Source organism: Schistocerca cancellata, chromosome 6 (genome assembly GCF_023864275.1).
Source record: "Schistocerca cancellata isolate TAMUIC-IGC-003103 chromosome 6, iqSchCanc2.1, whole genome shotgun sequence".
Taxonomy (NCBI): domain Eukaryota; kingdom Metazoa; phylum Arthropoda; class Insecta; order Orthoptera; family Acrididae; genus Schistocerca; species Schistocerca cancellata.
The window spans coordinates 334,366,372-334,381,729 of NC_064631.1; the positions used below are offsets into that span (position 1 = coordinate 334,366,372).

The 15,358-nt window shown below is 37.0% G+C and overlaps 1 protein-coding gene across 2 annotated transcripts in view; it reads right to left on the bottom strand.

The window, feature by feature from the left end:
• The window catches only part of LOC126191033 (microtubule-associated protein RP/EB family member 1), a 51,694-nt gene that overhangs the window by 2,965 nt on the left and 33,371 nt on the right, over nucleotides 1-15,358 (bottom strand). Inside the window, exons 4-6 of one of the 2 annotated variants that reach the window (XM_049931739.1) lie at nucleotides 14,099-14,348; nucleotides 7,417-7,517; nucleotides 3,809-3,961 (exon numbers count right to left, since the gene is read on the bottom strand). In XM_049931739.1, coding sequence (XP_049787696.1) covers nucleotides 3,809-3,961; nucleotides 7,417-7,517; nucleotides 14,099-14,348 — 504 coding nt within the window. The remainder of the gene's footprint in view (nucleotides 1-3,808; nucleotides 3,962-7,416; nucleotides 7,518-14,098; nucleotides 14,349-15,358) is intronic. The other variant, XM_049931738.1, reaches the window with a different exon arrangement.

Sequence of the window (15,358 nt, forward strand, 5' to 3'; positions counted from 1 at the left end):
CCATCTCGAAATTCGCAAATTGTGCAATACAATGTTCTACTCAATATAACACTGAACAATAACTAGCAGAAACTTCCATCAGTTACATACGAAACACAGACGTGTGCAGTAATGCCAACTACATTTTGCTCCAACACACCACTGGCACGAAATTACGAATGTTCCGGAATTTTCTGAACAGACCTCGTACAAAACAATGATGTTACAAGAGATTTCCACTACTATGTAACATCTTTAGAACTTTTCCACGTTTTGTGGTATTAGAAATAGGAACAGGAAAATTTCATGGAAATGGTAACATGAAAAATAACATTAAATCTGCAATTTTTATGAGATATTGCAACAATTTCAATTTTATTGTAATATAGCGCTGTAAATCTGGGGAGAGAAGTGTTCTAATACTGGTATTCGTAATGGATAGTAATTACTGAATATTCAAACTGCAATTTCACTTCTAATCTTCTCAAGTCTGAGTTTCTTACATTATCTTGAACTTTTCATTTTCAGTGTAACGTAACTTGATGTGACGATGCAAACAACAGCGAATGCGGCAAAAAAACGAAAACCGCGGCAAAAAAAGAAAACCGCGGCAAAAAAAGAAAACCGCGGCAAAAAAAGAAAACCGCGGCAAAAAAAGAAAACCGCGGCAAAAAAAGAAAACCGCGGCAAAAAAAGAAAACCGCGGCAAAAAAAGAAAACCGCGGCAAAAAAAGAAAACCGCGGCAAAAAAAGAAAACCGCGGCAAAAAGAAAACCGCGGCAAAAAGAAAACCGCGGCAAAAAGAAAACCGCGGCAAAAAGAAAACCGCGGCAAAAAGAAAACCGCGGCAAAAAGAAAACCACAGCGAATGCGGCAAAAAGAAAACCACAGCGAATGCGGCAAAAAGAAAACCACAGCGAATGCGGCAAAAAGAAAACCACAGCGAATGCGGCAAAAAGAAAACCACAGCGAATGCGGCAAAAAGAAAACCACAGCAAATGCGGCAAAAAGAAAACCACAGCGAATGTGGCAAAAAGAAAACCACAGCGAATGTGGCAAAAAGAAAACCACAGCGAATGCGGCAAAAAGAAAACCACAGCGAATGTGGCAAAAAGAAAACTACAGCGAATGTGGCAACCCTTCTGCAGAAGATAACTTCATAACATTGTTTAGACATTTTGACAAGTCCGTTTTAGTTGGGGTTGTGAGATGGCAGTGGTGATATTTCACTGTAGTTGCATAGGATACTGACAATGGTCAATTTTTGGGCTTGTACTATCTCATTTACAACACTCCAAGCAATTACCAAATGCTTTAAGTACTCCACTTTGTTTTATACTGTGTGCTGTTCATTTTATTTTCTTACTCTGTAATGAAAAAGATATTAATCCTGATCCATGACAGGGTTCAACTATGTCACCAACTCTAGAAAGGATCAGCAGTCCCAATGCAATCAATATGACTGTCAGTTCTGCTTCCACGGAAGCAATGATCACAGAGACAGGCTACTGCTAGCACTGCGAGAGCGAGCCCCTCCCGCAGTTTGAATTCTCTTGTGTTTATGCTCACTGCTGACTGCTGCATTAAGAATGGAAAGAATAAACATTATCATTCACCATATAGGAGAGGTAGTGTGATGTACCTTTTGCATTTCTTACGTTTATGTTTTCGTTTTCTTTAAAGGCAAAGAGAGAAGGTGAAGCAGTAGCCCAGTGTAGAGCCTGCACCTACCGTCATGTATTCTTGACTTTCAAATGTCAAAATACATAAGATGTTTTTCCCTTTCCTCAGTAAGAGGAAGGACTTGCTCTCTGCTAGTGAACAAAAGTAGACGGATGTTACCGTAGAGCATAATCGGAGGTAGCCACTTTGGATTCTGTGAATAAGTGAAAAGTCTGTATTTTCTATGTGCATCACAGAAAAGAATATAGTATTATTTTATTAACTGAGAAATTGTATGAGTTATTATTCCAAGTAGCCCACCTGTATACTTTGGAAAATTCACGAAGATCCGATTAACTCAACATGGACTTTTTAGGTGGATAAGGCAATTGGTAAGCAAGGTAATTGGTAAGCAAAAATATACAGAGGGGGAAAAAAGTATTTTGTGCATGCAAAAGCAATATAAACTGATAAGAATTCATTTGCAGGCATAGCCCAGCTTATTGTGCTTGTCCGCATGCCGAAAAGATAGTCTCATTAATTCCATATATCTAAAAACATTTTTAAAAATTATATTATAGTATTGAGTCAGAGAGGCCTAAAGAGATGTGTGAGGAAAGTAATGAGGCCAAAAGTTTTTATTTTTTCAAACAATATTATCCTATTCAAAATAGTTCCCTTCAGCAGCTATACACTGGCGGAGTTGTTCCCTCTCTCCGCAGCTGTGCTGAAAAGCTTGAACTGGTAGAGTCTTCAACATGTCATTCACATTCTTTTGAAACTCCTCCAGAGTCCCAAAATGATGTTTTAAGACCTTTTCAATTTTAGGAACAGAAAAAGTCACAAGGGCTCTGATCAGTTCAATACGGAATCTGTTGAAAAACAGGAATGTCTTTTGAGATGAAAAATTCCACGATAGAAGTGGCCGTGTGACATGGGGTGGTGTAATGATGTGGCATCCAGATGCCTAAAATGTTTGGTCTCATTTAATTCATTCTTTTCCTAAGCCTTTCAAGGATATCTCTGTAAAAAACTTGGCTGTTTGTCCTGGAGGAACAACCTCACAAGAGCACACACACATTTGCCGTTTTTGTTGGTTTTTGAAGTTTAATGTCTCCCGGTGTGAGGTTCATCTTAAATGTGGTCTCAGCCTTCCAAAAATTAACTGTACCAGTGAAAAACTTGTGCTCTTGGTAAGGGATGTTCCTTGTACACCTGTTTCAACTTTTCAAAGGTCACATTGTGGATTCCCCAAATTTAGCACAAAACTTGATGGCACAAGATTGTTCAATTCTTCTGTTCCATTTTTGTAACACACAACAGAAACACAGCTTCGCTGATTGCACTCTCAAGAAACACAGGATGTCTGTACAGAACTGAAACTTTGAGCATATGAAAGGTGTAAACACACAGCTCTATGCAAGTACAACAGCACACTGTTGCCTGATCCCTCGCAGTGTTATCAGTTTTATTACTTTTCCTACACAGCTAATAAATAAAAGCAATGAAATGATAGGGCATCCTATGAATTTATCTAATCTCCCGGAGATTGTGAGTACACGGTTAAAATGCAGGTGCAGCACAGAATTAATGTAGTTCTGTGTGTAAGCTTGCTCTGAGGGACTAACATTTGCTGATCTACTACGGCACATATCTCACTTATGTACCCACGTACCACTTAACACCTCTAACATATGGTGAGGGTTATTTTTACCCATTTCAATATATGTATAACAATTCTTGATTGAAATGGCATCTTTTTTTACTCAATGTGCATCAAGTAGATTGTTTTAGCACACATTTTTGTATGCCCTTTACCCCTCCCCTTCCAGATTGATCAATTAGTGAGGTTAAAAGACTACACAGCTAGGTCACCGTCAGCTGCTCTTGCCTTTGATAACCAAGTGTGAAGAAGTCTTTGAGGATGTCTATTCACTACACGCAGGCATGTGATAATTCATTCTACTTCACTGGCCAGGAAAAGGTGAGTGAGATCTAGCAGCTGGATTTAATGACCACAGCATATTATCAGTCTATTCCAACTACACTCCTTCCACCAATGCAAGACTATCTCTAGAGTCAGGTGATAGCATGAACGTCACTATGTTTCATACCATGTCACTTCAGTAATAAAAAGTCATGCTGACAAAATAAGAAACATACAAACCTCTGTTGCATACAATATATCCAGTATTTTTTGAATTATAGGGTTTTGTTCATTATCATTTTCTTGGCACATAACTTCAATCTCTCTAAGTTTGCCAAAGTAAAAATCTCGCTCCTTCTCCAGACCATCTACTGTCAGTTTCATTTCCATCAACTGAAACAGATACACGACCTTAATATTACACAAACTTTTGAGGCAACAGCAACAGAACAGTCAATGACCACTACAGAACTAAAATTATTATACATTTCTTCCATTACACTTAACTCATTTTCTTTATCTAATTTTCCAATGCTTTATGTTTCGTCATCTGAGAACACAGAAATTTATATGCAAAAGCTTAAAGAAAATAAAGAATTCAATACTATTAATACCAATTTCTGAAAAATTAGGGTATGAATGAGTAATCCATACACTGAAAGCACTAATTTGCACATTTCAGTTGTTTTTTGCATGTGCTGAGGAAATGTCTTTCTGGGATCCAAAAAGCAATGCTCATCTCCACAGCTGACAGTGTAATACGAGTTGCAGGTCACTGTTTGTGGCAGGATAAAGGCTGGGAACCAGGAGTACTGTTGAAGCAATTGCTATGTCCGAGACTGAAGATATGCTTATTATTTATTGAAAATGGAACTGATCTAGTTAATATTTCAGAGAAAGAAGTAGAACACAATCTTTTTCACAAAATGAATGTACAAGAACTGCTAAAACATGTGTCGTCTTATACAAACATAAGTGTCTAGGTTAAATGTTGTACATTGAAATACAGAAAATATTTCCTTTGTTATCTATGGGAAGTGATTATTTTATTTATGAACTGCATGAATGGTCATTTCCAGTACACCAAGAAGAATAACTTTACCAAATTCATTGACTTGAATGTAACGAAGAAATATAGTTTGTTGAATTGAAAGACTATTTCAGATGAATAAAAGTTCAAGATATACCAATGGTAAGGTTCACAGGCAACATAGCCCTTTTGCCCAAAATGTCAAGGCTAGGAAGATCTTTTGAAAGGAATCAGCACATTTATCAAGTAATACTGATTAAGAATATGCGAAGACAAAGGCAATAGTAGTGGAAAGAAGAGGAACAACTTATAAACTGACCTGAAGTAAGAGTAGTATGATGCAATAACAAGCAAAAAGCTGTAATCCAATTAAAATTACTTTGCGACTGACATTGCAAGTAGTGGCGGGTGGATTGGGAGGTGAAGCCAGCCACACTAACGAGGCCCTCCATGCATCTACAAAATTAGCTACACAACAAGCATGAGGCACTCTAAAATGAACAAGACTGGCTGGCAGTTGGCCTCTACCACTCAATTTGCTGAAACATCAATTGCAAAGTAATTTTAGTTAGGGTGTAATTTGGTGGAGAATGGTAGGATGTTGCACAGGTGGATATAGAATAGGGATTAGTTAGAACTGAGGACAGGATATTACATGTTTAGAGGATAGTTTCTATCTGTGCATTTCATTTCATATAATGGAGAGCGCTTACATAGACAACAATTCAGTAATGATCAAAACAGCATATAAACAAAGATAGTTAACTGGTTTATCCATTTTCTTGTCGAGATATCTTTGTTAATTCATTTCTACCTGAATTAATTTTCACTCTTGAATTTTACAAATCAGATTTTTATTTGTTCACTGTCATTAATGACACGTATTACATCAAGCTAAACAAAAAAGTAATTAAAATTTTAAGCAATATAGGGTGCAACCTATATGTCACACTAAGCGGATCACACATTTTAAGTGAAATACATGATAGTAAATAAAATAAAGCAGTGTGTCATTTACACTGTGTTAGGGAACAGCATTCATTTTCTATAATACAGTATGAAACTCACTATGCACAAACCAACATCACATTTGCAACACATTGTTCTTGAAGTTTCTTTGCAGTTTCCTGCACTGCAGTGTCTTTTTCTGTGGCACCATAGCTATCAGATGAAACATTTCTTTCCTCTTTGTTCACTCTATGCAACTATATTTTCATCCATTTGGTCAGTTCTCCCCATATTTTTGTTGTATTCTCCAATAACATGTGGTCACGGTACAAGTATTCTTTTCTTGTCTTGAATACCGGCTCACAGAGCTCACTGGATTGATCCCATGGCTGGTCGAAGCAGTTGTTACTACAGAATTATCTAGCCATCTGGTAATAATCATTCCACTTTCCTTGCTGCTCTTTTGATAGAAACCACCTCTCTCATTCCTTTGGGACATTGTCTTAAGAGGGTATAAGTTGGCATTCTTTAGTCAGACAATTCTCACAAATAGTGCCAATTGCACCATTACCTCGTTCTTTTAGGTGAACCAACAATGTTGGTGATGTAAACAGATGTGCAAATAAAAAGTGGATTTTACTTTTATCAATAATTCATTTGAACCAGAGGTGCAGCAAATTTTCCAAATGGTTTCTCGTACACTTCGTTCTTTTGTGGATCAGTTCCTTCATCCACTACATGACCTAGGTTTGTGTTAGGCATCATGCTTCGTACCAAATCTAGTGAGTTTACTTTTCTGAAATTGACAAAATACTTTATCATGTTCTCATCATAATCCAAATCTTGCTTAGCCCGAAAGCAGAGAGAAAAACCTTTTCTTAACGTATCTGGTAATGGATGAAGTTTCCACATGTTATTGTTTACGTTAATTTGTTTATTATCACATGAGTGAATGAATCTCATAATTGTTTCAAATCTGTCTTTTCTCATCATGTTTTTCACCATTTCATTTTTCATGTCCAACCCTGAATCCCAGTAACATCTTCTGCTAGGTACATTTTATTTTGGCATCTGGGGAGTTCTTGGACAAAACTTATTTTGTAGATTCAGTAGTACCGAGTCATTTCATCAGTTCAGAGCAATGAACTAGAGACAAGTATCTGTATTTATTGTGATAACTCTCAATAATAATGCATTGTCAGCACTTTGCAGATCCTCTGAGAAAGAGGGAAACAATATATTGACTTACTGCCTGATATAACATGTGCAACACACAACTGAAAACTGGATCTGGTACCACAATAATGAATGGGATTTTGTGGCTAACCTATGATATGAATTTCAGTACCTTTAATATAATAATTAAGCAAAAGTTTTAAAAATTGTGAGGTATATTGCTTAAGAAAATATTACTTTTTATTCTAAGACAATCTTATACACAAAAAAAGTCTTCAGTAAATGAACAACCAGACACTGTCCTCTTCCTACTTTCTACTTGCAGAAACCCACTTACATATCAACAATATAGCTTCCTAAACAGGGAGACATACAACAGGAGTTTCAAATGCAAGCATTGTTACCAACAAGAGGAAAACAATGGTAGAATATCATGTGATTTGTCACACTAGGCAGAAATGAGTATACATGTTTGCCATCATCATCATCATCATCAGGCACCTGACAGTCTAATACTTAGAATGTTTTACCTTTGTTAACTTCATAAGGGTATAATGAGAAGAATGATGGTTATATCTATCTCAGTATTCCATTTTTAATATTACATTAAATACAGTCATTAATGTGATTAATAAAAATCACAATACTGGTACATTGTAATAATGTATTTCTGATTAAAATACTTTTTAAATACCTGTGTACTCAACTCCTCAATTCGACTGTTATCTTGTTTTTGATTTGGTACTTGTGATGCAGACTGCCTGTTTGGTGCTGGCCTAGGCTGTACTCTTGTTGCTGTACAAAGAAACCAAGAAAAAATGTTTCTGATATAAACTGGACACTGCAGTATTTCACTGTGAGGTAAACAAATTACAAACAAAGCCATGCATACTTTAATACTAAAAATACGCTAAGCATTTGCAAATGCAAAGAGCAGGAGTGAATGTTTAGAATGAAGTATAAACATTTACCTACCATCCATGCAAGTTACACACTAAATGTCAACATGCTTATGATTACCCACTTTAAATCGCCCACTGGAGTGGTTTGGTCAGTATGGACAAGACTTTGCTAAACCACCTTATTCTCCACAGAAGCAGGTTCATACATAGCTGTGAATATTGGTTGTCTATGTCTTTGCATCTGATGGTGGGATATAGCTTCTTACTGCTCTCATGCAACTATGTTTAACAGGGACAGATCATAGGATCAAGCTGGTCATTAAATATCTTACCACAATGCAAACAGTGAGATGTGTGCAGTGCATGGATAAACAATGCTGTGTTGAAAGACACTACCAGCACTCTAATACTTGAAACTTAAGAATTTACTAAGACCTTTACATGTATCAGTGTTTTTGTTCCAACCAGATCAGTCCTGCTAGATACTTCTTTTTGACACACATGTCAAATACAAACACATCTGAGTAGAATTATTAGTATATTACCATCAGTATAGACATTCTTTTAAGGGGAGCAGGAGGTGCCTATGCTGCCCATGTTAAAATCACTAAGTTTGAGGCACATTTATGAATAAACTACCAAATAGAAAAATTTGAATTTTTTTACATATAGAGTGCTTTAGTATTGCAGTTATGACAGAGGGACTTTGGAGTATCTTTCCTAGTTTCCTTCCAATTATTTTTTTTTATTAATGACCCAATTTTTTTTTACAAATAATTGCTTTATAATTAAAATGAAATGAAACTACTGAACATATTGCCAAATGGCTGTGTTACAATGTAAGTTTGACCACTAGGAGTGCTGTAAAAAAATTTCATCTCTCTAGTTTGAGTGGATTTTGAGAAAATGTTCCTTATATTCGAAAAATTCTAATTTACAGAAAATGGCTATCAAAGTTTCGCAATACATTCCTGCACTATAGGATGGATTATCAGGGTCTTCTTCATCCTCCAAAAGCTTCCTCATCTGTCTTCTTTTCTGGCCTGTTGTTCCATCATACTTCATATGCCTTTCTCTTCTTTCTGCTCCTCTTATCCTTTCTCTGTCAAAATTTCTTAGTGCTCGTACAGTGTTCACCTCAGCTGTAAATCCTAATGCCTTCAGAACTTCACACTGTTCCCTTGGTTGTAGGTTGCTATTGCATCATAAATGCCAAAGTGCAGGGTTTTTATGCTTACAAACCCCCTTTTAGGAATCACTTTCCAAATCAAGTTGTTTACGCTCTCATTAGGATTCTGCGTCTTTCCGTGTAGACATTTGTGCAACAATTCTGGCTGCGCTAAGTCATGAAAAATTGGTTTTATTGCATTTATCACAGGTGCTGGCAAACCATGTTTGTGATCATAGTCCTTTTTTTGCATTATATTTGCACCAGGAATCTTTTGGGGACAGGCTGTGTTGAGGGTATTCATTGGAAGAGGCAGTATGAAGGAACAATGCCCACACCGCTTTTCGCATGTCACTAACATTACTAGTATTTTGCCTTATAGCATATCCATAGTATCTCTGTAGACGTTCAATCACCTCATCAGTAAGCCTGCCTCTCCCTCCTATTGTTCTTCCATCACTGATCTTACTGGAACCCAAAGTTAGTTTGAGCCTTCGAAGCCGTGCACCCATACGCTTTTGCCCATGCCCAATGCATTCCAACTTTTCAACTACAAATTCATTTCCATATGGTTTCAGTTCCTCTATGGTCTTGAAACCTTTGGAGTCACCATCCCCAAGGTAGTATTTGTACCTAACGTTGTATCTGGGAACTGAACGTTCAAAAATTTGTTTCACTCCATCCACTTCCATTGCTCCACTTGATCCACTAAAATTGGCCTCACAGGTTCCACTGTGCTCTCCTTTGATTTTATTTTTGCACCTACAATGTTTTGGTAATACTGCAACATCTATCACTTTTGCACTATCACCACAAGTAGCAGTTACAACCGCATTCAGGGATTTATGACCGCTATTTTGCCAGGAACGATCTAATGCCACTACCAAATCCCTAGAACCACCATTCATTTCTACAGATTCCTCCACTGCTTCCTTCATGGTTTTCAAAGCCACATCTTCAACAGAGGATCCTACCAGTTCACAGTAGTACCCAAATTTGCTTGGAGGCAATGGCAAGTTCATAATACCACAAGCAGACCCTTTTCCAATGGATCGAAGACCATACACAAGTCGAACATTCACATCAAACACTAGATCATCCATTTTTACCAAAGAGACTGGCATGTGAATTGTAGAAAGTCACTTGATACTTGCAACATGCACAGATTATCTTCATCTCACAAGCTAAACCAAAGTGCTTTGTAATCTCTAGTCCCACTCCTACACTTTAACACATTTTGCACAGATAATCCAATATTCAGTACTTCGTTAATATCATCACTGTCACTAACATATTCACGAAATCTGTCACTTCCACCAGTCAGCTTCTTGCTAGAAGATGTCACAGGGCTATGGCCGGCCATGTGTTGCCTAGCAGAAGAACGCACTGTTTCAGTAATTGTAGTATCGCAACTTGGTATTAGTGTTAATTTTCTTTTCCCTACGTTCTTCCTCTTCTTATATACACGGTTACTAAAACGTGGCATCGTAACCAGAACAACGCTTTACACAAGAAGTATAATACTACCAACAACAGGCGCAACACTGAAATAATTCGAAACGGTAAACAGCAAAGAGACGATGTTCCGCGCTCTTAGCACTTCATTTGTCACAGAAAACAACGTAGCCAACCCTTGCACTCTCGCTGTATGTGTAACATAAGTCACTGTATACGTAACAGGCCGAGAAAATCCCAAGCTGTTCGCCAGGAAGTCACGAGAGAGTGTTAGATGCATTCAGCGGCTGCCCATTTCCTCTGCAGGCGTGGGGGAAAATGGTAATAACTCCACTTCTAGGGCGAGTAGAACAATAATTCAAAGTTTACATTAAAGAGGAATGTTCCAATTAATTTTCGGCAGGAAAAAAAAAAGATTGTCTCATGTGATAAAAGAAGAAACAGAAGTCGATTTAGAAGAGATTCAGGATCCAGTATTAGAATCAGAATTTAAAAGAGCTTTCGAGGACATAATATCAAATGAGGCAGAAGGTACAAATAACATTCCATCACAGTTCTAAAATAATTGGGGGAATTGGTAACATAACGACTGTTCACGTTGGTATGTAGAATGCTTAATTTTTTTTGGATTTTACCACCTCTGGTTCCCTTTAATGGATGTGATATAATTTTTACGATTAGCACACAAAGTAAAGCTAGCATCAATCCGAAGGTTGATTGGCTCATCAGTGCTTTAGTAAGCACTGGATTTGATCTGCTATGCCTTTACACATCTTTAACTTGGGAACTGTCTCACACTAGCCAGTTAATCTTTTGTTCAAAGTGGAATATGAACCATTCTTATTTATTATCACATACAAAAAGGAGTGCCAGGGTCAGACTAAATCCATACTGGTTTGCATAAAATACATCTACATTTATACTCCACAAGCCACCCAACGGTGTGTGGCGGAGGGACTTGACATTGCACTGTAGACCTTGTACTGAATGAGATCCCTCATTCTGAAATTTAGCAAAGGACAGGTGTAACTAATGTAAGTTAATTAATTATGAAGACATTGCTGGAAAAAAAATCAGTACTCAAAATATAATCTTGGGAATAAATTATAACAATCTAGACCACAAAACACATTTATTAAAAATGAGATCAGTTTCGATTATTACATGGTCATATTCAGATCTACAGCCACAGTGATGGACAATGGCTCTGTGTGTGGAGCAGGAACCACTGAATTATGGTAGTCAACTGCATTCAGCTGCTGCTGCTGCTGCTGCTACTCCACACATAGCCATTGTTAATCAGTGTGACTGTAGGTCTGAAGATCACCTAATGATCAAAACAGGTCACCTTTTAATAAAAATGCCTTGCAATCTAGACTTTTAATTTATTCCAGATAATATACGTTAAGTGCCCAGAAGAGAATACTGATGTGGACTTTCTGTGTGACCAGATCTGTATCTTATAATCAAATGATTATCCTTATCTTTGGCACACTGAAGAAAAAAAGAATGTAAAATCTGTAACTATCAACATAAGAGGAATGGGCCCATGTAAAATATACATGCTTTTGAACTATCTACATCAATAACTTCAGACTGTGCCCAGAGTTTAATGAAATTCCGAAAATGCAAAACACCAAACATTAACAATATAGGAACAGCCATGCAAATGTAGTGGCCAAATAAGATTAAAATATTCAATAATAACTCCAAAATAACTGATCTCCCCCCCTCCCCAATATGTGAGTAGTGCCTTTGTCTGTCCTGATCTCCAAGCAGAAAAAATTCCCTCCCAAGAATACAATATTGTCGATTTCAGAGGCAGTATCCACCATCATACAAGCTCTCCAACATGTCAGGCCAGTTTAATAAAGATTTATCATCATATCGGGTTCAGTAAATGTACTACTGACTTAACTCTCTGGTAATAAGAGAGAACAACGAAGTTCATTTTATGAATACAATTAACAGTGTGTTTCCACCAGATTGGTATGGAACTGTGATGAACTTGATCCGGATACCAGCACATAAAGCCAGCTAACAAAACATTGCAGACCACCTTGCAAGAAGGACATAGCTCTCAATAGGCAGTTATCACCAATTTCAACATTTATAACAATTTCACTGTACTATAAATACTAACAAAGAGATAGAGGGGCTGGCCAGTACTTACCTCAGCTCAGTACAGCCGATAGATACACATAAAACAAAACCGAAAATTTACGTTCCTAGCTTTCAGAACAAATGTTCCTTCATCGGGGAGGAGAGAGGGGAAAGAAAGGGAATAAGGGAAAGGAGATTCAGTTACTAACAACCCAGGTTATGAAGCAACAGGGAAAGGTAAATAGTGAGGGTAGCAAGGATGGAGGCATGGTTGTCAGAGGGAAGCCGAAGATATTCTACTGTAAGTACTGTGCCAGCTTCAAACCAAAGAGGATGCATACAGAAGTAAGCTGGCACAGTACTTACAGTAGAATATCTTTGGCTTCCCCCTGACAACCATGCCTCCATCCTTGCTACCCTCCCTATTTTCCTTTCCCTGTTGCTTCATAACCTGGGTTGTGAGTAACTGAATCTCCTTTCCCTTATTCCCTTTCTTTCCCCTCTCTCCTCCCCGACGAAGGAACATTTGTTCCAAAAGCTAGGAACGTAAATTTTCAGTTCTGTTTTATGTGTATCTATTGGCTGTACTGAGTTGAGGTAAGTACTGGCCAGCCCCTCTATCTCTTTGTTAGTATTTGTTTCACATCTTTATATGAGATTTTCCATTAATCATTTAGATCACTGTACTATAAGTGAGATCATATGCTACAAGGAAATAAGAATGGGAATATGCACAATGCGAGATGTCACCAATACTATAATCTTCAACTAGCTCCCCAAGATCACAGTATTTAAGAGGACTGACAGTAGGTGTTAAGTAACATTCATCCTAAGGATGTGCTTCCATCCCGGAAACTTTGAAATCATTATGTCAGACTCCTCAAACTTGTTCCTGGGACCCAATATTAGAAAGTGATTTAAACAGCTTTTTCATGTTGATAGTATCATGAGCAGCAAGTAATTCTGTTTATGTACCAACCAAAATTGAAACACCAAATTTCCACTAACATCATAACTATTCTAACACCAGAAAATACAATGACATACAGAACCAACTTTCTTTTGAGACAGTAGCCTGCACAAAAACTTTCTATACCCACAAAGTGATTCTGTACCTTAGCATGGACTATGTCAGGCAACAATACTATATTTTATACACTTAACCTTCCAAAAACCAATTTATAACCAGGAAATATCATAATATCACTTTAGAACATTCTACTGTTTACTTTCCCATCCACCCCTCAAATAGAATTTTATTTTTTGCCTGGCACAATGAATTTATATCTTATCTGCTACTACGGCCCTGTAAGTATTTGAAAAATGCAACATGGGCATCTGACTGATCTAAAAGTTGATATTATTTAATGCCTGGAAAAAAGTGCACTAGAAAAAAAAGGATCATGTGTATAAAATTTTAAGGACCAATTTGCTCATTCTCCAACAAATTACAAACCACCGACATGTCACACAAAGTTCAAAGAATATACCATAATCCAAAATGCTTCAGTCTATTAGCTACTCTGTTTTAACAATTTAGTCTTCATAATATTAAATGCTTAAGATCATATTCAGTACATCTTTAACACTGTATATTCAGGGTGAGAATAACGTACTACTGTTTTGGTCCACTTTATCTTCCTCTGCTCCTACAGTATATTATTTCTAAGTATCTTATAAACAAACAAGGAAATGTTCTGGGGGACACTGCTGAACATACATTCCAATGGAGTTACTCTAATATTTACCAACTTTAGTTGCTGTGCGTGTTGAAGGTGCGACTGCAGCCACCTGAACCTGAGGAGCCTTTTTCGTTGTTGACACACCTATACCCCGTGGAGCATTACTACCTCCACTGCCCATTGCTTCACCTCCCCTGGCACTAAAGGCATCATATTCTTGCCCCGCATAATTTGCATCAAAAAACTTTTTAAACCACTGAAGAAACTCAAAATTATCTTGAAAACGGCCCTTAATAAGTTTATCAATAGGAACAATCTGTAAAAAGAAAGAAAAAAGTTCTGTGGAACTAAAAGCACACAACTAAACCACAAGCACATTTCAAAAACAATATAAACAAAAGTACCTCTGAACTTAAAAGGTAGCTTAAGGGGAAAAAAAATAAAAAACAGAAGTTCGAAACCAATGCTGTATACTATGTATGAAACAAATATTTTCACAAATATTTTCATAATTCTTATAATATCGCGTTGAAAAAATAATCATGAGGGGTTCAGAATTAAAATTGTAGAGCACATTTCTTATTCAGTTTGTTTTACTGACTTTTTTAAAACACACACACACACACACACACACACACACACACACACACACACACACACACACACACAGAGAGAGAGAGAGAGAGAGAGAGAGAGAGAGAGAGAGAGCGCGCTGGTAAATTATTGAATGCATCAATCTGTTACTCTTTATAACTTGTACACTTCAAAAGCTACATGGCACACACTACATATAAAACCATCAGCAACATTCAACAAACTCAACCAACAAGGTACAATTACAATAATTCTTTTTGTCACAGGGAAGATTATGGCAGACTGAACAGTACCCATAAAAGACAATGAATATACGATATGCTGTTAAAATGTACCTATGGTTTCTTTTACTATATGCTCATTGCCCCAAACAACACATAACTTTGCTTAGCTTCATAACATTGTCTTCTTCAAGAAATTAAATTAAATTCAGTCTTTCAAAGAAATTCAATACATGGTCATACATTTAACAAAATATATCCGATTAAATAATAACAATTTACTTTCTCACAGATTTGTTATATGGAATTTTGAAAATTTGTAAACAATGAAATGGTATAAACAATTCTTAAGTGATCTATACTTAAACTCAAATATACTAGCAAATTAAAACTGTGTGCTAGACAGGGATTCAAATCTGAAAACTTCAAGTTTGGAAGGTAGGACATGAGAACTGGCAGAAGTAAAGCTGTGTGGACAGGTAAGCCTTGCTAGGGTAACTTAGTTGGTTGA